Source organism: Herpailurus yagouaroundi, unplaced genomic scaffold (genome assembly GCF_014898765.1).
Source record: "Herpailurus yagouaroundi ecotype Mexico unplaced genomic scaffold, PumYag 28, whole genome shotgun sequence".
In the NCBI taxonomy this organism is placed as follows: domain Eukaryota; kingdom Metazoa; phylum Chordata; class Mammalia; order Carnivora; family Felidae; genus Herpailurus; species Herpailurus yagouaroundi.
This window is the reverse complement of record NW_024412376.1, coordinates 2,776,527-2,797,523: the sequence shown is the minus strand read 5'-3', so window position 1 is coordinate 2,797,523 and position 20,997 is coordinate 2,776,527. Positions and strand designations below refer to the sequence as shown.

Genomic DNA, 20,997 nt, shown 5'->3' with positions numbered 1-20,997 from the left:
AGGCCAAAGGAATTTTCCTCTGGATCCTGCTAGAAGCCTCGGCGCCCGGCTGGCGTGAGGCAGCAGAAGGGCCACCGGGGCGCGTCCCCGCACCCGCCCGAAAGTTGGCGCCCGCCAAGCCGGGCAGGACCCGCAGCCGGCGGCCAGGGGCGCTGCGGCCCGGACCCCGCACGGCGGCCGCCCAACGCGCGCCGAGCTCCCCGCCCGAGCTGCCGCGAGCAGGCCGTCCACTCACCGCAGAGTCTGGACCGGACCTGCCCTGTCTCGCTGCCATCGTCCGGCGCCCGCGCTGAAATCCGAGCCCGGCTCCCTGCTCCCCCTCCCCCGTTATCTGCTCCGCGGCGCTGGGAGCGCCAGCAAGTTACGCGGCATCTGGCTAAAAATACAGGCTCCCTCCGCTCGGTTCGGGTTCGGGCTCGGGCTCGGGCTCGGGCGCCCGGACCCTGCGCCCGGCCGCCCGGCCGCCCTCCAGCTAGCCAGCCAGCCAGCCGCTAATGGGATCTCTTCATTTTCTCTCCATTATTATGTCCGGTGGGAAAGTTAATGCGAAGCGATCTCCGGAGAGAAGGCACCTGCTGCCAAGCCCGGAGGAGGGGGTGCGTGGAGGGTGCGGGTGGGGGTGCGGCCCGAGCTGCAGGTGCCGGCCGGCCGGGCGGGGAGCGAGCGTCCTGCCGCTGCAGAAGGGAGGCACACACGTCCAATGGAGGTGAGGAGCTCCAAGCTGCATGGCGCTCCCGCCCTGCCTCCTGCCGCCCCGACTGCCCTAGTGAACGGGCCCCGGAGCCTGCAAAGACGGCCAGGGTGAGCTCAGCAAAGTCTATTTATGCCCCATAACCAATTTGCATGTTTTGAGCTCTTACATCGTGTCCTGAGATACCAGCTAATCAGCCTATTCCAGATTCTGCCAGAGAGCCGCGATGCAAAATGAAGCTGAGAGGCAGTACACAGATCTGTTATTACTATCTCCCTCATCCCTCAAGTCTGCTGGTGTTAATGAAACATCGGCTGGAGTAAGCTCCCAGTTTTCTGTTCCGGGACCATCTTCACCTTTTCCTGAGGTCATCTCAGGGGCAGATGTCAAAAACATCTGGGGGGGGGGGAGGGGAGGTGGCCAAGCCTCGGGGGGCTACGCCAGATTATTAAGAACAGGTGACTAGAAGTGGTCAGCAAAAGCAATGCCAGGTAATTGGCCCCCCCGGGCAAGATTGCTTGTTCAGACCATGGATGTTTTATATCATGAGCCCGGCTTCATGTTCTCTTCAAATAACACTAAATGCTCTTTTTCCACCCCTCCTGCCCTGACACATAGGTATGGCCAAGCTGTGTGTGTTGGTGAGGAATTAACACACTGAGCACCTATTAGGTGATGGACATATTGCCTTACCTTAATTAATCCTCACAGCCACCCCATAAGGTAGATGATGCTTTTAGCTTGTAAAGGAACTGAGCCCAGACAGGTAGAGTCAGGACCATGGTCCCCACTAGTAAATGGAGGGTGCAGCTGACCCAAAGCCCTTCCATTAACAGCACTGGCAAGATTCCTAACAAAAGTATACTCAGGGCCAGGAATAGATAATGTGCAGCATGCTCCTGAAGGTTAGAAAAAAACTCTGAGAGTGTTTTCCAGAGTAAAGTGCTCTTCAAAGCCATTCAACAATTAAAGAAAAGTCCCAAACAAGTGGGATAAATAAAGATCAAGAGAAAAGGTCCATATGTTGTCAAAACAGAGGGATCTGAAGTGTATAATGCAACCAAATCCTCTCCATGTGAGTGGGGGAAAAAAAAACTGGTATTTGAAGACTGCAGCATCAGAACTTTCTAGGTCTGAGGCCCTCAACATCATTAGAGGATGAACTTCAGGATAGGCCACCTCTGAAAGGGGGGTGGAAAACACCTGCACTGCTGTACCAAAGGGCAAGGTGTCTGAGTATAGGAAGTCACCCCAGCCCTTCTCTCCCCATGCACACGTTGTTAACACACAGGTCCCTACAGGTCTCTTGTCCCATGCCTCTTAAAACTATCTCTCAGATATGCTAAAATCCTCTACATAGAGAGCTTCAATTAATAAATTATGGTTACTGGAACAGCCCTGATCATAGCCCAGTGTAGTATCTCAAGGGATTCTAAAGCACCACTCAACATTAATATTTAGAGAGAGAGAAAACGCCCTACTCAAATGGAAGATAAAGAATATGCAGACTACTTTCAAAAACCGATACAACTGACTGCACCATGAAACACAGACCACTTTTTTAGCAGCTATATTAAGTTTTGATCGCCATACCATAAACAGTGTATTTAAAATGTACAATTTGGTAAGTTTTGGTATATGTAAACCCCCATAAAACCATCATGATACAGTCATGATAATGAACCTCCAGAATCACCTCCAAAAATTTCCTCCTACATCATGATCCATCCCTTGTGCCAGTAGGTCCACATCCCTGCCAATACTTGGTATGGCCAATCTTAATTTAGAAATCCTAGTAGATGTGCAGTAGTATTTCACTGTGGCTTTCATTTGCACTCGTCTAATAGCTAATGGTGTTAAACATCTTTTCAGAGGATTACTTCCCATCCACATATCTTCTTTGGTATCATATCTGTTCAAACCTTTTGCCCATTTCTAAGTCAGGTTGCTTTATTATTGAGTTTTAACAGTTCTTTATATACAGGGTAACTGTTTATTTTTTTTTATTTCTGAGTGAGCACAAGTGGGGGAGGAGCAAAGAGAGAGGGAGACACAAAATTGGAAGCAGGCTCCAGGCTCCGAGCTGTCAGCGCAGAGCCTGACATGGGGTTCAAACCCACAAACTGTGAGATCATGACCTGAGTTGAAGTCACACGCTTAACTGACTGAGCCACCCAGGCGCTCCCAGAATATCTGTTTTAAAAGTGAGATAAACTAAGACCTTGCAAGTAAAGTGAAATATTCAAAGTTAAAATAGGAAAACATCCCCAGTCTAATTTTGGTACCCAGATATTAAAGCTCCTAAGTCCAGTGTTCCTTGTACCGTCCAATGCTATGGGTTTTACACAACCACAAAGAAAAAGGACAAGATAGTTATAGTGGACCAGAAGCTGAATACAACCCATAGCATTGTGAGAGTAATGGGAAAGATGCTGAGGTACTGGCAGAGGAACTGATCAGGACTGGCAAGAATTCTTTAAAAAGATTTTTTTTAATGTTTATTTAATTTTGAGAGAGAGAGACAGAGTGCGAGCAGGGGAGGGGCAGAGAGAGAAGGAGACACAAATCGGAAGCAGGCTCCAGGCTCTGAGCTATCAGCACAGAGCCCCATGCAGCATTCAAACTCATGGACGGCAAGATTGTGACCTGAGCCAAAGTCGGACGCTCAACCGACTGAGCCATCCAGGTGCCCCAGGATTGTTACGAATTCTTGATGTTACCTATGACCTCATTAAGGTTGAGGATTTACAACTTAAATATGCAAAGAGGCAAGGCCCAAGAGGAGAAGAAAGGAAACAATGTCAGACATGAAGGAGCTGAGGTGACTGGCACTAAGGAGAATAAAGGATTTGGCCTTTCAGATGTAAAGTCCTCCTTCTGGCCCCAGAACCCCAGCACAGGCCTGATGATATGGTGCCTCTCTCAAGTGTGGTAGCCAGGTGACCATGATTCCATTATAAGCTTCTCACAGGCAGAGGCAGCTTTGTTCAAATGTTCTGTATTCCCAATCCCTCCCCCTCGCCTTCCCCATCTGCTCCCCTGTGTGATTAGCACAGTGCTGGGCAGTGGTGCCCAATAAATGCTTGCTTACCAATGTTTGAAAAGGGCAAACCCACCATCATAAGGAAAGGGTAAGTCATGGGGTTGAAAACTGAGGTAGAGAAGATTTACATTAGGCATTAGACAGGAAGAACTTTCCAGCTGTTGGGGATATGACTTAATAGAACTCATTATTCAGAAAGGGCTGAATCTTTGCTGGGAATCCTTCAGGATAGCAGAGACAGATAACTCATCATTTGATATGGCATATAGAAGCAGGATAAACTAAATGACTTGTCATGGTGTCTTTGGGCTCTAGGCATTCAGAAAGATAAGGGATTATTATTTTCTCCATGAGCTGACTGTCCCTTCTCCACCCTCCATCACCACCACACCTTTAGATGACAAATAACCATCCTGCTCCCTGCCAGTTTCCTTTTTTTTCCATACCTGAAGGCTGCACTTTTTTTTTTTTAATTCTTTTTAACGTTTCCATTCATTTTTGAGAGACAGAGAGAGACAGGACATGAGCGGGGGAGGGGCAAAGAGAGAGGGAGACACAGAATCGGAAGCAGGAAGCAGGCTCCAGGCTCTGAGCTGTCAGCACAGAGCCCAATGCGGGGCTCGAACCCATGAACCATGAGATCATGGCCTGAGCCGAAGTCAGACGCTTAACTGACCGAGCCACCCCAAGGCTGCACTTTTTATTGCAGGTATTGAATGTATCAGGAGATCTGCCAGTGACAGTCACTGAAACCGAAGCAAAGCAACAGAAAAGGAACTGATTAGCTAAAGAAAAAACCAGAGGTTCTCAGGAAGGACACAAGACCACTTGTTCCATCCTATAGGTTCATAGGGTCTACAGGTTTTTTCCAATCTTGCTAAATACTTTACCAACTGTCTCTGCAGCTCCCTAGGCAGATGAGCATAATGAGATGCTAGAGGCTTCCGCTGTGGAGCCTGTCCTCTAGGCCACATCCAGCTATGTCAGGAGGAGACAGTGCAGGAGAAGAAAGGGAAGCAATTCATTGTATAATACAGAAAATCCCTGAGTGGAGTGGGAGCCCAGGACAGTCTATGGGGACCCTGCAGTGAATTCCTCCAAGAATCTAGCTCTTCCACAAACTGGGAGAACACGTCTCTTTGCTCAAAAGCCTGGAGCAAAGGATCCCAGGTGCATGGGATTCTCAGATGTCTGTGCCTCCCCCAGAACGTTTTGGGGGGACAGGAACAGGCAGCTTCAGGCAGCGGCCAGCCAGGACACAAGCTGGCTCCCGTCTAAAGGGATGTGAGAGCTGACATTCAGGGCAGACCCGGGATTCCAGAGAAAGGCCTCCTGTCACCTCACGCCCTGGGCAGCAGCTACTGCTCTCCCCCTTCAATTAACTCAAGGACAGATGTGCCCCTCCTGCTCCTCTGGTCTAATCCCCCTCCAACTCAGACGTGGAACTAACTTAGTAACAATGGCACCGTTTGCTTCTCTGGGCAGCGTTCAAACACTCAAAGTTAGTAGGCCCGCTGCTCTGCAGTTGCACTGTGTAAATTTTGATAAGGGAAGTAACTTTTCTGAGTATTGGTTTCTTCATCAGTAAAATAAAAATAACTTGACTCACGTCTCCAGGTATTATGAAAATAATGTAGGGGCACCTGGGTGGCTCAGTTTGGTTAAACGTCCAAGTCTTGACTTCAGCTCAGGGCATGATCCCAGGGTCATGGGATCAAACCCCACATCAGGCTCTGAGCTGAGGATGAAGTCTGCTTAAGATTCTCTCCCTCCCTGTCCCTCTGCCCCTCCCCTGCTTGCATGTACTCTCTCTCTCTCGCTCTCTCAAAATAAAAAATAACAATAATATAATAAAATAAAATAATAATGTAAATGCCTAGCACCACTAAGGACACACAGCAGGTACTCAATAAGTGACAATTAGCATCTCTTCTTCTCCTCCTCTCCTCCCCTTCTTCTCAACTAAAGCTTCCGTCAATGGTTAACCCTTCCCACCGCCCAGAGTGTTGCTGATCTTGTTTCTATTCTGGAAAATTAGGGCCTTGTTACAGCTTAGCCAAGGTCAAACATTCACAGCTGTGAACAGGACCCCAAGAGCCCCCAGGACTCTGCTACAACGACTGGAGTTGGGCTTCTGATGCACCATCTCAATGCAGTGAAGAAATGAGTCTCGAGTCCTGTGTACAGCCGAGCCTCAGGTCTGACAGCTTCCCCTGCGGCTTCCTGGCTGCTGGCTGCAGCACGGCCTGCTGACAAGTACAACTCCGCTCTCGACCATTCTTCTATCTGTCCAGCCCCTCATGCACGCTGGGAGGTGCCTCAGCTCCTGGAGACTCTGGGCACAGAGGATAAGGGTGCCTAGCAGGAGCTCCACCCTTTACTGAGAAAGGCAGGCTCGTTTATCGCTGCTGGAGCCAGCCATCAACCACCCCGGGGACTGTGTAAACCATCAAGAGCATCACTGCTGGGAAAATGTTATTCCTCATCCAGACACTATTGCACCCCCCCCCCCGGCACTAGCCCCACCCCCTCCACCTACTGATTAATTGGGAAGGAACTTTACAGAATACGGGCTGCAGCTATTACACTGGGTGGACTGAGAAATCCAGTCTGACTCCCCTCAGACCTTGTAATTCCTTCTTAAGCTTTTCAATAGTGAGAGAAGAAAGGGAAAGGAGAAAAGACAGTCTGGGTTGTTTTGCTATTTAATTTTGTGTGGAGAGCACCCAGTGGCCAGCTGGATAGCCCTGGGCGCCCCCCCTCACTGGAGCAAGGGATCCCAAGTGTGGGGTCTATTTAGGGAGGTGATCAGAGCTGGGTATCAGGTCCCATAGCACTGGCACTGATCTCTATCATGTTCCTTTTAAGAGGGTTGGCAGGCCCGGAGTCTATTTTTAAACCCATGAGAAAGGTGCTACAGGGAATCCAGAGAGGGCCAGCATTAAACCCGAGATCACTGCAGGGGAGGCGGGGGACAGCAAAGCTGAATCTAGGGTTTCCCCTGAATCTCAGGGGTTCCCCTCATTCCTGGGACTGGATAATGGCTGTCCTTCCAAAGGGATCTTTTTAGCTGTAAGCCCACTCTGACACGGCCTCGGTGGAACCGGACTCCTCACGAACCCTCAACTTGGAAAACGGTTTTACACTCTGGGTTGCTTTTTCAGTATTGAGATTTTTTGGGTATATCCCCACTCCTGGTGTGAAAAAAAAAACCAACGTGCTTTTGAGTATATTTGTTATCTCCCTCTCTGATTTTCAAATCATGTGCTCTGGAGCTCCCCCCCCCCCCCCCCCAACATGGACAAACTCAAAGCCAAGTTTGCCAAAGGGAAGGACCAACAAAGCCCGACCTCCCCAGTGGTCTCTGTGCCTAGTGCCCCAGAAACCCTGCCCCTGTGCTGGAGGGAAAAGAGGGGAGTGGACCCAGTGGCAAGTCTACAAGGGACAGGATTATTTTCCCAATAGTAAGAAGCAAACAGGCATCCAAACGTCACTGTTTCTCAGCCAATAACCAGATGAGGAGAGCAGAATGTTTTATGTACAATAACAAATTTCAACTTCAGTATCCATTTCTGTTTTTGGATAAGAAATAGAACTGGAATTCCTAAACAACTCGATGCCTCAAAAATAAGCAAATAGCTTTTGTTTGCCGAGCAGTTCTGGACCCACTCAGGGCTACCCAGGCAGGGAAAAACGTATGAGATGAGGGGTCCCCTCACATTTGTTCATCTCAGCATCTCTACACCCAGCACAAAGCAGCACGAATACATGTCTCTCAAGTGGAACAGGATTATGTTCCTCAAGTGGGCCAAATGGCTGGGTCAAAACAACATACATGAGTGTTAGCATGATACAGACCACACACCAGAGGCTCAGGAAACGTTGACTCAACTGGAATCCAAAGAAATTCATTCAATTCAGATTTTAAAATGAGTCACATCCATGAAAAAAAAAAAATCAGATGTTCTAAGCTGTTGGCCAAATTGTTCATTTCCCCACATGCTGTCATGGCCCCTGTGGAAACAGCCTTGGAACCAGTCACTTCATAGGCGGGGAAGAGCCCTGGGTTGGGCAGGAGGAAAGGATCCTGCACCCCAGTGTGCACCTCCAGGCTTTCCCCCCCCGGTTTCCATTAGCACAAAACTACCAGCTCAGGCCGAACAAGCAAGTTGGCGTCCTCACTCCCAAGGCGGTCATGCAGATAGGTCCTTAACAGATCCCATCTCTCTGCTGTGGGTGAGAGGGTGTTGACAGGTCATGGGGTCCATGAATATAATTCTAAAGGCATCGCCCTCATCAAGTGCGCTGGCCCATGTCCCGTTGCCATGTTTCATTTTTGCCACCGTGCGGGGCTCTGGCTGTGCTCAGAACCGACACTTCAGAACATATCGCCTGGCTGCTGACTGGGGGGCCCAGACTCAGGGCGGAAATTACACACATTTTGGAAAACATGTACGAGACACGCTGCCGGAATGGCCTGGTTCACTACACTCTGTCCAGTGCTCCCACACATTATGGAAACCTTCCTCTGCAGCCCGCTGCTTAGGAGAAAAAACTCACTTCACATTTGGACGTGCTCACATGGGCTTGGCTATTGGCAGCGAACCCCATGGCTCAGTTTCCAAAGGATGTCCAAGTGCCCGTTCAGAGAGCCCTACATGGCTGACCAGTAGATCTGCTCAGGCCTTTCCCTTATTTGAACAATTCTCCCTAAGGAGAGAAAGCCAGAATGGGTAGCCTGTCGCCAGCCTGACCTGCCTAAAGAATTCCAGAGGGGCCTGTGCTCCCCAAACTTTGCCTGGCCTCTGGAGCAAGGATTCCCCAGCTTGGGGGAGGCAGAGTTGATTCCACTAGGAATTGGAGCCTGGGAAGATCAGGCCCTGTGACCCCGCTTCCCTGCCCTCTGGCCCATCATACTTCACTCTGGTGACAATGAGGTACAGAGAAAAGAGCAGGAGGGGGAAAGAATCTGAAAATAGTAACAGTTCGGATTTAAGAGCTAGGTGCTGTTCTAAGTATTTTAGATGTCTACACATTGAATCCTCACAACTACCCTAGAAAGAAGCTGCCATGGAAGTATTCCCATCTCACAGAGGGCAAGGTATGGCACAAAAACATTTAGTAATTTGCCCAAAGTCACCCAAGAGCCCTACATGCTTTGGGCCATGCATGAAGCCGAGGGAAGAGAGTCACTCTGGTTTTTGCTTGATTATATGAGCTAAGGGATTTTTAGGGTAGATAAAAACGTGAAATTCAGTATTCTCCAGGAAGAATGGCTCAGTCTTGGAAATTTGAGTGCAACCAAGAGCCTCTTTATTATTTTGGCCATTCCCGCTGGTCAGAAGGGAGGCCAGCCACCGATCAGAGGCACGTTCAATGCAGAAATGTTTATAGGACCTAGGCCCTAAAGGGATTAATGACAGGTGACTGAGCCAAGATGGTCTCTCCCAGAAGGCTGGGGAAATGGAGAGTCTTGAAACAATCCCAGTCTACTCCCACTGAGTTCTCTAGAATTATCACAGTAACTTCAGGAATACCCCCCTTGGAACCAGGTGCAAGCAGCACCAGGAAGCAGGTGCAAACAGCCTCTGCAGCTAGCCCTGGGGAGGGATAATGAGATGGTGGAGTCCTTAGGGACCCCCTGCTGTAGCACTGACTTCTTTCCCCTTCCTTAGGGCGCTGATGGTCAGGGGCAGACCCAGCTGGCCAAATGCTGACTGAAGAAGTTTCTTCTCTCTTCCTAGAGCCAAAACACTTCAAAGCAATTAAGCCCAATTAAACCAGTACCTGGCCTGCCTACCATCCCCTGAATTTTGCCATTCCTCACAACCCGACAGCTTCCTGCAAGATCTTCTTAAGCTCCTTTCACAACAGGACACTTAGAAGTTAACACTGAAGAACACCTTGGTATCTGCCTTCTACTTCCCGGGGCCTCTTTTCTCTCTCCTACCAAGGCAATAAGAGCAGGTGCCACACATAATATTTCACACGGGGCTCATCATATTATTCTTAATAATTGAATAGAGACCATTATCTTTCTATTTAATCCTCTTGTGAATTCTGGCTGGCTTCTCTGTGAGATATATTTTCATACAGTACTTATATCACCCCTTTTATAATTACTTAAATAAAAGGGGGGAGAAAATAAGTTACAAATCATCAGCCACATCTGCATTTCTCTCTGTCTCTCTTATCTGCAGAAATCCCCACCTACAGTCGGTGAATCCCAAGGTAGGTCACTCATTTGGACATTTCTAATCTGTACAGTGATGAAGCATGTCTAGATGGTCCCTTTTCTAAACTTTGGCTTCATATCTTTTTAAAGAAATAAAATGTTATAGAAGCATTTAATGTGCTTTCCATATCTAAAATTTTATGACTTTATGAATACCCTACTTCTAGTCTAAAATCAACCTTGACTTCTTCTTCTATTAACTGCTTTTCAAGATGACTTTTCTCAGCACCCCTGACCTTGAACTGCTAAATAAAGGTACATTAGGTATTGGAGAAAGAATAAGAGAAATGGGCAGTGAACCAAGTATCACTAAAAAACCCATTATCATTTCTGTAATGACTGAGCTAGTTCTTAGCCTCTTAGAGAAAGAAAGAGAGAGAGAGACATTTCCAGGATTTCTGAAATGAGATACAAAGATGACAATCAACACATCCAGAGGAAAATCATTGCCAATATCCATATCAGCCTTTGGTCCCTAAAATGCTTTTAGGGTGAGGCTAACAGAGATAAATGATCAACAAAAGACTTGGTGGTGCCGATAGGTCTGCTTCTCATTCCTTTATTCTTCCATTCAGATATGAACTGTTGAATTGCCACGTGCAATCCAAGAACCCAATGGAAGACATACGTTAAGTATATTCCATGGTTGCTACCCTTGGGAAGATGGCAAACTAGTAGAGATAAAGATATAGTTATATAGAAAATAAATAGAACAACAAAAGGGGTAAAGATTCAGTAAGAGATGCCCCCATGGCACGGTTAAAACCAAACAAGAGGTTCCAACAAGAAGTGCCAGGAGTTCAAAGGAGAGGCTGAGGTCAGAGGAGGCCACAGCACCCAGGGCAACCTTTTGTCCAGCAGTGAGACTTGAACCAACCATAAGACAGCCGGTTTTTAGAAAGTCATGGGGATCAATTTCAATTTGGAGCCTGTGCCCCAGGTGTTTGGTTATAGAAGACAGAACACGGATCCAGAAACAAACATTTGTAAATATAAATATATAAGTAAGGCAACAAAATAAATATGCGTACTCTGGGGAACTCTATGAATATTACGTAAAAGGATAATTAATTCCAAATGATAGTACAGCTTTTAACGTTTTAAACATCTCTTGTCATGAGGTTGAAGGGAGCTGCCATCTCTCACAAAGGTTTTATGCAAACATGAAAATGAGATGATGGTTATTGGACTCATTCATTTGTTTAAAAAACATCTAGGGGCACCTGGGTGACTTATTCAGTTAAGCATCCGACTTTGGCTCAGGTCATGATCTCACGGTTTGTGAGCTTGAACCCTACATTGGGTTCTGTACTGGTGGTGCAGAATTTGCCTGGGGTTCTCTCTCTCCCTCTCTCTTTGCCTCTTCCCCACTTGTGCTCTCTCTCTCCCTCTCAAAATGAATAAATAAACTTAAAAAAAATTTTTTTAAATATCTGTATCGGGGTACCTGACTGGCTCAGTCAGTAGAGTGCGTGACTCTTGATCTCGGAGTTGTGAGTTCAAGCCCCACATTGGGTGTAGAGCTTATTTAAAGAAACGTATATATCTGTTTGATTGTTAGATGCCAGACACTCTTTAGGATACAGCATTGAACAGAGAGACAAATGTCCTGCCCTCGACGAGCTTACTTTCTAACTGGAGAGAGAGCAAGTGGATGGACAAGCAATAAGATATTGATCCTACAGGGAAGTGATAAGGGCCACAAAGGACAATCACACAAGGAAACGGACAGAGAGTAAGATGGGATACAGTGTTAGACACAGGAGGCCTCTCTGAGAAGGTGATGCTGGAGCAGAGGCCTGAATGCAGACAGAGATGGAGGGTGTGGCATCTGGAAATGAAAAGGTTGTGAGAGGTCCACTTGACACAGTCAAGGAATATTCTAGTGCTCTACCCGAGTCTCTGCCACCACCGAGGCACGCCTCTTGCTGGGTCTGGAGTGCCCTGTTCTATACCAACAGATTCTATGCATCTTTTGACACCCATGGGACAAGAAGTTCGAAGCACTCACTGGTAGAGGAACCAAAAGAAAGAAACAGTAACAGGTAACATTTGGGGGTGCTTACTATGTGGTAAGCATCGTTCTAAGTATTTTACAAGTGCTAGCTCATTTAATCCTCACGGCAACTTTAGAAGGTATATGCTCTAACTGGCCTTATTTTATGAGTGGAAAACAGAAGCACAGAGAGGTTAACAAACTTGCCCAAGGTCACACAGCATATAAGTGGTAGGGTCAGGATTTGAACTCAGCAATTTGGAGCCAAACCTGTTCTTGCAAGCAATCTGCTTTAGTGGACAATGAGACTGTGGAAGGATAGAAAAGCCCAGGAACTCTGAGGAAGCCATAAATAAACGAGACGTCAGTTCTGGCTGAGAGAGAGAGGAGAGAAAGCCAGGGAAGGTCTCTGTTCTATAATGGCAGCGAGGTGCATTCCACAGCGGTGCTTTGTCCAGGCCACTTACTCTAATTATTATTTAGCATTTGCTAAGTGCCTCCCCTGTGCCGAGGCCAATCAGGGAAGCTGAAGCCACAGACAGCTGAAACAGACCCCGGAGGCCTCCCTGGGGATGGCCTGTAATACAGCTGGCTAATCAGACCGGATAGGAGGCCCAAGTTCACCTCCTCTCGATTTTTAACCAGTAACTTTCAATTATTTCCTCTTGGACTCTGACTGAATTCATAAATAGCATTAACATTTTTCAAATGCCTGTAGGAGTTTGTTGAGTTAACCTGAGTGACTCATTATTATAGCATTCAGCTTATTCTCCTCTCTTCCTGGGGGATGAGACATCCTCCTACACCCCACCCAGTGGGGAGGGGAGAGGAGCAGACTCCTTTTCTTCTAGATTCTTACCACCCAAGCAGATTGATGCTTTTCGGGCTCACAGGGTAATGGTTTTCCTGGAGCCCAAAGCCTGGTTGGCTTCAGAACTCGCCCAGGTCACTCTGAGGGAGCCTGTGTGTGTGTGTGCGTGTGTGTGTGTGTGCACATGGACAGTCCCTGTGTGGGCAGCTTCAGACACTGAGACAAACAATGGACACAAGGGCATTAGACTCTGGGGCTGGAGGTGGGGAGGAGAGAGGATGGTTAGGAGGGCAGGGGACAGCTGAGGGCACTGTTTTTTCTGCAGGATGGTGTATTCTATTTTTTCGTTGTTGTTTATTTTTCAGAGAGACAGAGAGAGAGAGAGAGAGAGTGAGCAGGTGAGGGACAGAGAGAGGAAAACAGTGGATCCCACGCAAGCTCTGTGTTGACAGCAAAGAGCCTGATGTGGGGCTCAAACTCATGAACTTTGAGATCATGACCTAAGCGGAAGTCAGACACTCAAGCAACTGAGCCACGCAGGCGCCCCAGCAGGTACATTCTAGTTTACCAGACAGAGTACTTAAAGAGGGTGCAGGCAGTTGGGGGAGGGGAGAGAATACGCCACATACAAAAAAAAAAAATCCAGAGTGGTTTGACATTGAACTTGCAATCATGCCTCACTAAGAAACCGGTGAAGTCCTTAACCAGAAAGGCTAAAGAGAACTGTCTCTGCCCTCTGCTTCTTATGGAAAGTCTCCCTCTTTGGGAATAAAAAGTCACCACTTTGGGTCTGAACTGGAGGCTCTATTTGGAAAGCGTGAGACAGGAAGTGAAAACCAGTCAGATGTTTTGTCAGTGACGAGGTGGGGGATTCATCTGACCCCGTACCTCACCCCTAAACCTCGTACCTCGGCCACCTCAACCTTCCCTGCCGTCTGCAGTTTTCCTAGATGGTCAGCAAGCTTTGGACCATCCGCAGACCCCTGCCTCATGGCTCTCCCCTACTTGAAAAGGCACTGTGTTGTGCAATCAGAGGGACCCTTTTCAGATGGATCCCACAGGAGCCACCCCCAGACAGCAGCTGTGCAAGGTGCCTTCTGCTCGGGTGCCACATCCCATGGGTCACAGGTGTGGAGGGCTCAGTAGGGCCCACCTTCCCAGGCTTTCTGAGCCCTGGGTGCTCAGACACTGATCTCACCACCCTTCCTACCTCTCTGTCCACTTCCAATTTCCCCTCATACACTGCTGCTGTCTTCTGCAAAAGAAGAAGCACGCAGTCATTCCCAAACCCAACAGAAATTGAAATCAGAAACTGAACTCAGAGCTGTGTGCTCTGAGTACAGCCAGAAAGGCACAGACTTCAGGGCCTGGGAACAACCCCTCATCTCTAGGTCTGGAAGGATGAAGTGGCTGGCTCAGGGTTATAGGTCATGGCAGAGGTAGAACCGCAGACCAGTCCTCTGTCTTCTAGTGCAGCATATTCTGCAAGCTCATCCCTGGAGTCTGCTTGGGTGGCCTCTTCTCCCTGCCCCTACTGGACACAGACAGCAAGAACCAATGGAGGAAGGAGAGTGGAGGGCCAGGGGAGGGCGGAAGGTCTCCAAGGCCATGAGGCAGATGTCAACTTCAAGTCTGACCTCAGAGCCCAGGGTTAGGGAGGTGAGAACAAGTGCTGAGGGTGAAGGAGCTAATTCAGTAGGGGCGGAGGGATCCATGGCTGTTTACAACTCCCTCCCTGACGCTGCCGGCTGGTGTCTGGCTCCATCTAAATTAAGACCAAGGGCAGAGCAGTCAAAACAACCCCTGGCCAAACTAGGAATACAGCTAGTAAACCCAAGGATTTAAATCAACGGGATTTTAAACGGCTAGGTACAAAACAGGAGCTTAGTAACTACTTGCTGAGACCTTAAACTCTCTGAGTTTAGAGAGATTGGACTGTTCATATGTCTGCCTACCCATCCTTCTCCCCACCCCTCCCCCCAGCACCAGCCTAAGGGTGCAGGAACCCTTCAGCAAGGGGACCTGCCTGTCCTGCCCTCTTCTTTCCGATGTTTTGTCCCCCGGCGCACCCCAGTTCTGGGACTGTGTACCCCTGCTATGGACTGCCCAACAGAAGAAGGAATATTTCCATAGACAGCTGTGAAATCAAACATGCAAACTTGCAAAGCCAAGACGTAGGGCCAAAAAGGAATTGGGTGTGTTGTAGGGAAGCTCATCTGTGCCGGCTGAGGATGTGCCCGCCGCGTCTTGGGTAAATTTTTCCAACTGGGAGAAAAAAAGGCTGCTTTTTTCTTCAGGCTTCCTCTGCCAATCTCTAGCTGTTTGCCACCAACCAGTGAGTGATTGCAAGCAAGTCACCTAACATCCCGTTCACCAGTTTCCACCTCCACAAAATGAGACCGTATATCCAGTGGGGGCATCGTACTGAGTGAGTCAGTTCAGTATCCTGTAGGCCTGTCTCTAAATATCTGTAAGGCCCCACTGCTCCCCAGGTATTTCCTGACACCTATGAGAACCATCTCAGGTGGTCTTGGATTCTTGGTGAATCAGACAATAAGCCTTTTATTTGAATCAAAATAGAGTACATTGCATTTATTAATTCTTATTCCATCTGACACGTTTAGAGTTAGGGCATCTCTAATCACCTACGCAAATCTAAGTAAACAAGATGCAAATCTGGGTCCCAAATTACGAAAGAATTCCATCCTATTCAGCCTATAAAATTTCAAGTATTTCATTGCCTTGACCATTAGACACCAGCTGATCAGAAAGTCCCAAGATTTCTGTTGTATGTACTAAACAGTATAGGCATTCCCAAAATATCCACACCAGAAAAAGCTCCTTTGCTCATCCAGAATCCATTTCGCCTGATTGAATCATTTTCTCATTTCCACAGAGAGCTATTAAACCAACCATGCAAATTATTAAGGCCCCATAGACCCAGGAGGAGAAAGAAACTAGACAACGTTTAGGTAAGTCAACCCTCAGAAAAGTAACTGTGCATCGAAGTGAATACAACACATTCAGTTCACCAAACCCCATTTCCTCTTTGTGTGGTTTGTCTTGCAGTCACATCATTCAAGGCTATCCTTCCCAAGGACATCTAAGCCCCATTCCTGGTCCACACCACTGTCCTTCCTTGGAAAATTTTGACGGGCCTCTGATCACTTCCCTCCCTGGAGAATTCCAACTGTTGGTAAGTCCTTCCTCACGGAAGATTGGAATCTGCTTTCCTGTGGCTCTACCCCACCTTTCACCTGGTAATGACCTTGCAAACACCATGGGGTGAGCCTCTGCTCTTGCCAGTGGCACCGGTGACAATTAGGGACTTTCTTCCAGTCTCTGTTCTTTTCTGTTCCTTGTTCCTTCAAGGCTTCCCCCAGACACCATTCCAGACTCTTTTCCTTGGTGATTGCCTTCCTATATAATGTGCTCCAATTACCAAGGGTCTCCCCTAAAATGAAAATCTGAACACCACCCTCTCAATGTAGCCTGATTCTACATTTCCCAAAGTGTGTTCCCAGAACCACCAGCCCTGTGCAATGTCACCTGCCCCCCCCCCACCCCTGCGCAAAGGGTGCTCTGGGCAAGGAAACACAAATTCTATCCTTAGAGGGTTTCAAAACAAGGGATCGTGTTAGAGCTCTGAACAGTCTTGGAGAAAACCTGACCAACTAATATCTGACCCAGTGGTATCTGACCCTAAAATTCTTTATTTTCCCACACAGCACGTCAGGACAGGCTGGTCTTTCTCACTCTGACTGCCCTCCAGCTAGTTCAGCCTTCCAGACTTCCTCACAGTTTTCTGCTCCACTCTTTTTCACCCCATGAAGAACTTCAGTGCAATAGCTAACTGCAGTTAGTGAATTCCTTCTTAAAGAAAGATACCTTTTTGGGATATAATTAACCAGTTCCATAATTTTTCTGTTTTGTACATGTGAACTTTGGTATGTTACAGTTTCACCTCTTCAGTAGGACCCGCTTTTTTTTTTTAAGTTTATTTATTTATGGGGGGGGGAGGGGCAGAGAGAGAGGGTGAGAGAGAGGATCCCAAGCAGGCTCTGCACTGTCAGTGTGGAGCCCGAAGTGGCGCTCGAACCTGCAAGATCAAGACCTGAGCCAAAATCAACAGCTGGACGCTCAACCTACTGAGCCACCCAGGCGCCCCGAGAACCCAATGGTTTTAATTTTAATTTTGTAAATTAAACATCCTGCGATGCGTCTGTTTTGGGGTCTAGATGTCTGCACACTTACTGACATAGTTCTACTTTGTACTTTTTAATTTTTTTTTTCAACGTTTATTTATTTTTGGGACAGAGAGAGACAGAGCATGAACGGGGGAGGGGCAGAGAGAGAGGGAGACACAGAATCGGAAACAGGCTCCAGGCTCTGAGCCATCAGCCCAGAGCCCGACGAGGGGCTCGAACTCACGGAACGCGAGATCGTGACCTGGCTGAAGTCGGACGCTTAACCGACTGCGCCACCCAGGCGCCCCATACTTTGTACTTTTTAAAGTACAAGGGAGAGCCTGAGAACGGTGAGGCTTTGTTGAAGGAATGGGGAGAGTGGTAGAATGATATGAAGGATCGTGGGTCTGCCACGATCCTGCCACAGGGCCAAATACACCCCTGAGTGAAGCATCTGGGGAGTGCGCTCCTGGGAGTCCCACATGAGATGCCACCACGTGGTCAGGGAAGAGAGAAACCAGCCTCCACTTTTCTTCCTGAGTCTCCTCATATGAGAGCAGAAAAAGGGACGGGTTAAGGAGTCAGGATCTGAGGGCCAGCTTTCTTGGCTTCATATCACAGTTCCAACACTTCCTAGCTACGTAGCCCTGAGCAAATTAAATCTCTCCGTGCCTCAGTTTCCTGACCTATGACACGCAACAATTCATAGGGGGCCACCACAGTGATTAAATGAGTGAATACCTGTGTGGTTCTTAGAACAGGACCCGGCACAGGGCTCAGGAGCCTCTTTTGTTTTCCTTCCCTCAGTTTGCTCTCTCCCGTCCATCCATGGCTTTCCATTTTAATAAACTGAGACTAGAACTTCACTACGTCTCACCTGGACGACTCAGCACGCCCCGCCAGGCTCCCTCCCATCCACTTTACACGGTACCACAAGAGCCGGCTTCCTGAACCACAGCCAGGATCCTGCGGCTCAGAACACTTCCGTTCCTCCCCACTGTTCTCCAGGTCCTTTGAACACCCTGGCGGGCCCTTCTTCATCTACTTTCCAGCTAACTTCCCAGCCTGATCTCATACCTGTCTTCTTTCTCTACCCAGGTTAACAGAAAAACCCACTGACCGCTCAGGATCTTTCCCCACGGTGGCTTCTCCCTCTGGGGCGCCCTTCCACGTTCCCCTCTTCCTCCATTCTCCACTGTCTGCATCAAATCTGTCCCTTACATCCCACTTGAAGGCACTATGTTCATGGACCTCCCCGCGATTGCCTCTGCTTGCAATATTCTCTCCTAGAATGTCCACAGCATTGTACCCCTGGCGGTAGATTCCTTTCTTCCTTGGGATCACAGTGGTTTGTGTCCTACTTCCCGGCTGAGAGGGCTTTAAGGGCATCCACCACAGCCCATTCATTTCACGTCTGCATCCCCACAGGACCATCCCATCTCAGGTGCTCAGTAATTACTTATCAGCTTGGAGAATGCTCTGGGGCATGACTCTGAAGGAACAGGAGTGAAAGCAAGTCATGATGGGATTAAAGGAATTAGGAACATTTCAGAGGAAGGCCTCCCTGTGTGAAAGGCAAGATGGAAGGGATCTTCAAGCAGCCCTCCTGCTGCCCCTGGGCCCTGAAAGAGCTTCCAGGAACCCGCCCCCAGTTCAGTTATCAGGCGATGGTCCTAATCTGTATGCATTTTTATTTTATGCAAACAAAATTAGATTCAAACAAAGACTCTTAATTAACAAATTAAAGCTGCACCATGCACTTTTTTTTTTCTGCACCATGCACTTAGTGCTCCAAAAACCCCATCTATTCAAAGGCTAGAAACAAAATTCCTAACAGCCATGCAGCAAATGAATGGAGTCAGGGAAACAGGACTGGGTACCACAGTTGTCCTAATCCTGGAACACCTGTTTAAATAACAATTCGTGCCTGAGGCATTCAGAACAACCTGCTAATACTAACTCAGCACCCAACACCAAACTCCTTGTGGTCGCCAGTGTTAAGTGCTACTGTCTGCATTTTTTCAGGTAGAGGAGCAAGGGCATTCACAAGTGATTTTTCAAAACCCCAGAGGAAGACAATTTAGATGGAGAGTGAATATCCAAACCTCCCAGCCAGTCAGCTCAACACTCCATCTGCAAATGTGTTTTAACCAAATCTGAGAAAAACTGCAGTTCTAATAAAAGGCTGTTTCTATAAGGGATTTCATAAAGAAAAGAATAAAGGCAGGGCTGGAGCAGAAGCCATTTAACCCATCATTCAAAGCAACAACCTTGCCACATTTCCACGTTTCAACACACACACACACACACACACAAGTCAGAGTTCAACAGTCATTCTTTTTTTTGTTTTAACTCCACAGTATTTATTTAGTGCCAGAGATTGTGAAGGAGAGATAGACCAACTACTAGATGAGGGTCATGACTTTAAGGGGTGCCAAGGGCAGAGGGAACCGACACCTGCAGAGGACAGTGGGCCTTCTCTGGCCCAAAGGAGGGGTGGTGTTTGGATTGGCACAGAGAGATAGGGATGGAGGGGCAGGTCCGGCCTGAGGGGCACACAGTCCTGGTTTGTTGGTGATTCGATTAAAAGCTTGGAGAAGTTGGGCTGGGAAGCTGCAGTCCAACAGGTGATACCGAGTAGCAATTCACACTCATTAGGCCAAGAAAAGAGCAACAATGCCTCTGCTTCAGTGTGAGGGGAGGAGCTGCACTCCTCCAAGTCTAGGTCTGAATGTACACACTGCCACTGACCTGAATTTAACCCCCCTAGAACCTGAGAGTGGTAGCTAGGAGAGATAGGGAACTTCCTTTTTTTTTTTTTTAAGTTTATTTATTTATTTTGAGAGAGAGAGAGAGAGAGAGAGAGAGAGAGAGAGAGAGAGACAGCACACGCATGCAAGCAGAGGAGGGGCAGAGAGAGGGGAGAGAGAATCTCAAGCAGGTTCCACACTGACATGGGGCTCGAACTCACAAAGCATGAGATCATGACCTGAGCCAAACTCAAGAGTCACACTTAATCGACTGAGCCACCCAGGTGCCCCAGGAACTTTCTAATATGTGATACTATATTACCTTCTGAGGGATAGCCAGCAAAATCAACACATAATGCAGAGCACTAGTTAGCTTCAGAAGTCTTGAAAGATTGGGTATCCCTCAAATAAATATTAGAACATGGTTTATCTGATTGCAGTTCAAGTGAAAAAAAAAAGAGAGAGAGAGAGACAGAAAGAAGACAATACTGGCTACAATAACACTCCCACTAATACACCAGCCCTCCCCCCAACTTGGCGCCCTGGCAGAGGCTGCTAATGTATCACACTCTTGCCCATCAGCCTACAAGTGGCTTCAGAATCTTTCTGAATACAGCATTTCAGGCAGCTGCTTCCAATCACTGGTGTGTCGACACAGGCAACGAGACTCATTTTCTATTCCTATGTTGTTTAATGAGCAATTTATAACAAACGTGATGCTCTCGGCTGTGGGGTATGAATGGCTCATCAGGCCTTAACACAGTCTTGATGACCTATTCTTCAAGATCATCCCCCCACACCCCACCCCCAGCTGATTTCTCTGATTGGTGCTTACCAGAATACTGTTATAACTGACTTGCCGGGTAGAATTTCTTAATGGGATGGAGTTCACTGACCAGAGAACGCAAAGAAGAACACAAGAACACCAGAGGACCAGAGACGTCATACCTCCCATTGTGAAGCTGGCAGGCTGACGTCAACACCAGAGTCCTATGAGTCGGACTGGCATTAAGTCAGTTCCCAAACCCGCCTCTCTGTGCCTCAAAGTCAAGTAACCCGGCCTACAAGCTGAGGACCAGATCCCAAACCACAGGGGCACACGTATGAGCAGCCTGTCGACACCCCCAGACAACAACCTTATTTCTTCTCCTGACTGCAACAAGACTCAGTTTCCTTATCTGTAACATGGGTGGTAATTCCTACGTGGCTTCTGTGAGCATTAAATGAGCGGAGGGGTGTAAACAATATAGCAGGGTGATTGGTACACAGAAGCTACTCGATAAT

The 20,997-nt window shown here is 47.9% G+C and overlaps 1 protein-coding gene and 1 long non-coding RNA gene across 22 annotated transcripts in view; one reads left to right on the top strand and one right to left on the bottom strand.

Annotated features, from left to right (window-relative positions):
• Positions 1-20,997, bottom strand: part of ANK1 (ankyrin 1) — a 219,143-nt gene that overhangs the window by 106,859 nt on the left and 91,287 nt on the right. The window contains exon 1 of one of the 20 annotated variants that reach the window (XM_040450525.1): positions 861-962. The exons of 18 other annotated variants lie outside the window; for them this stretch is intronic. Coding sequence is in view for 1 of the 2 variants with exons in the window: in XM_040449788.1 (XP_040305722.1) it covers positions 236-274 (39 nt within the window). In the remaining variant the exon portion in view is untranslated. Of the gene's footprint in view, positions 1-235; positions 633-860; positions 963-20,997 lie in introns of those variants that run through there. One more of the 20 variants, XM_040449788.1, reaches the window with a different exon arrangement.
• LOC121014648 (uncharacterized) lies at positions 625-19,758 on the top strand. 2 transcript variants are annotated; one of them, XR_005783341.1, is made up of 4 exons: positions 625-801; positions 15,673-15,748; positions 15,846-15,972; positions 18,062-19,758. It is a non-coding gene; the product is annotated as an uncharacterized LOC121014648 (long non-coding RNA). The 2 variants fall into 2 exon arrangements; XR_005783363.1 differs by lacking the exon at positions 18,062-19,758 and adding an exon at positions 16,505-16,752.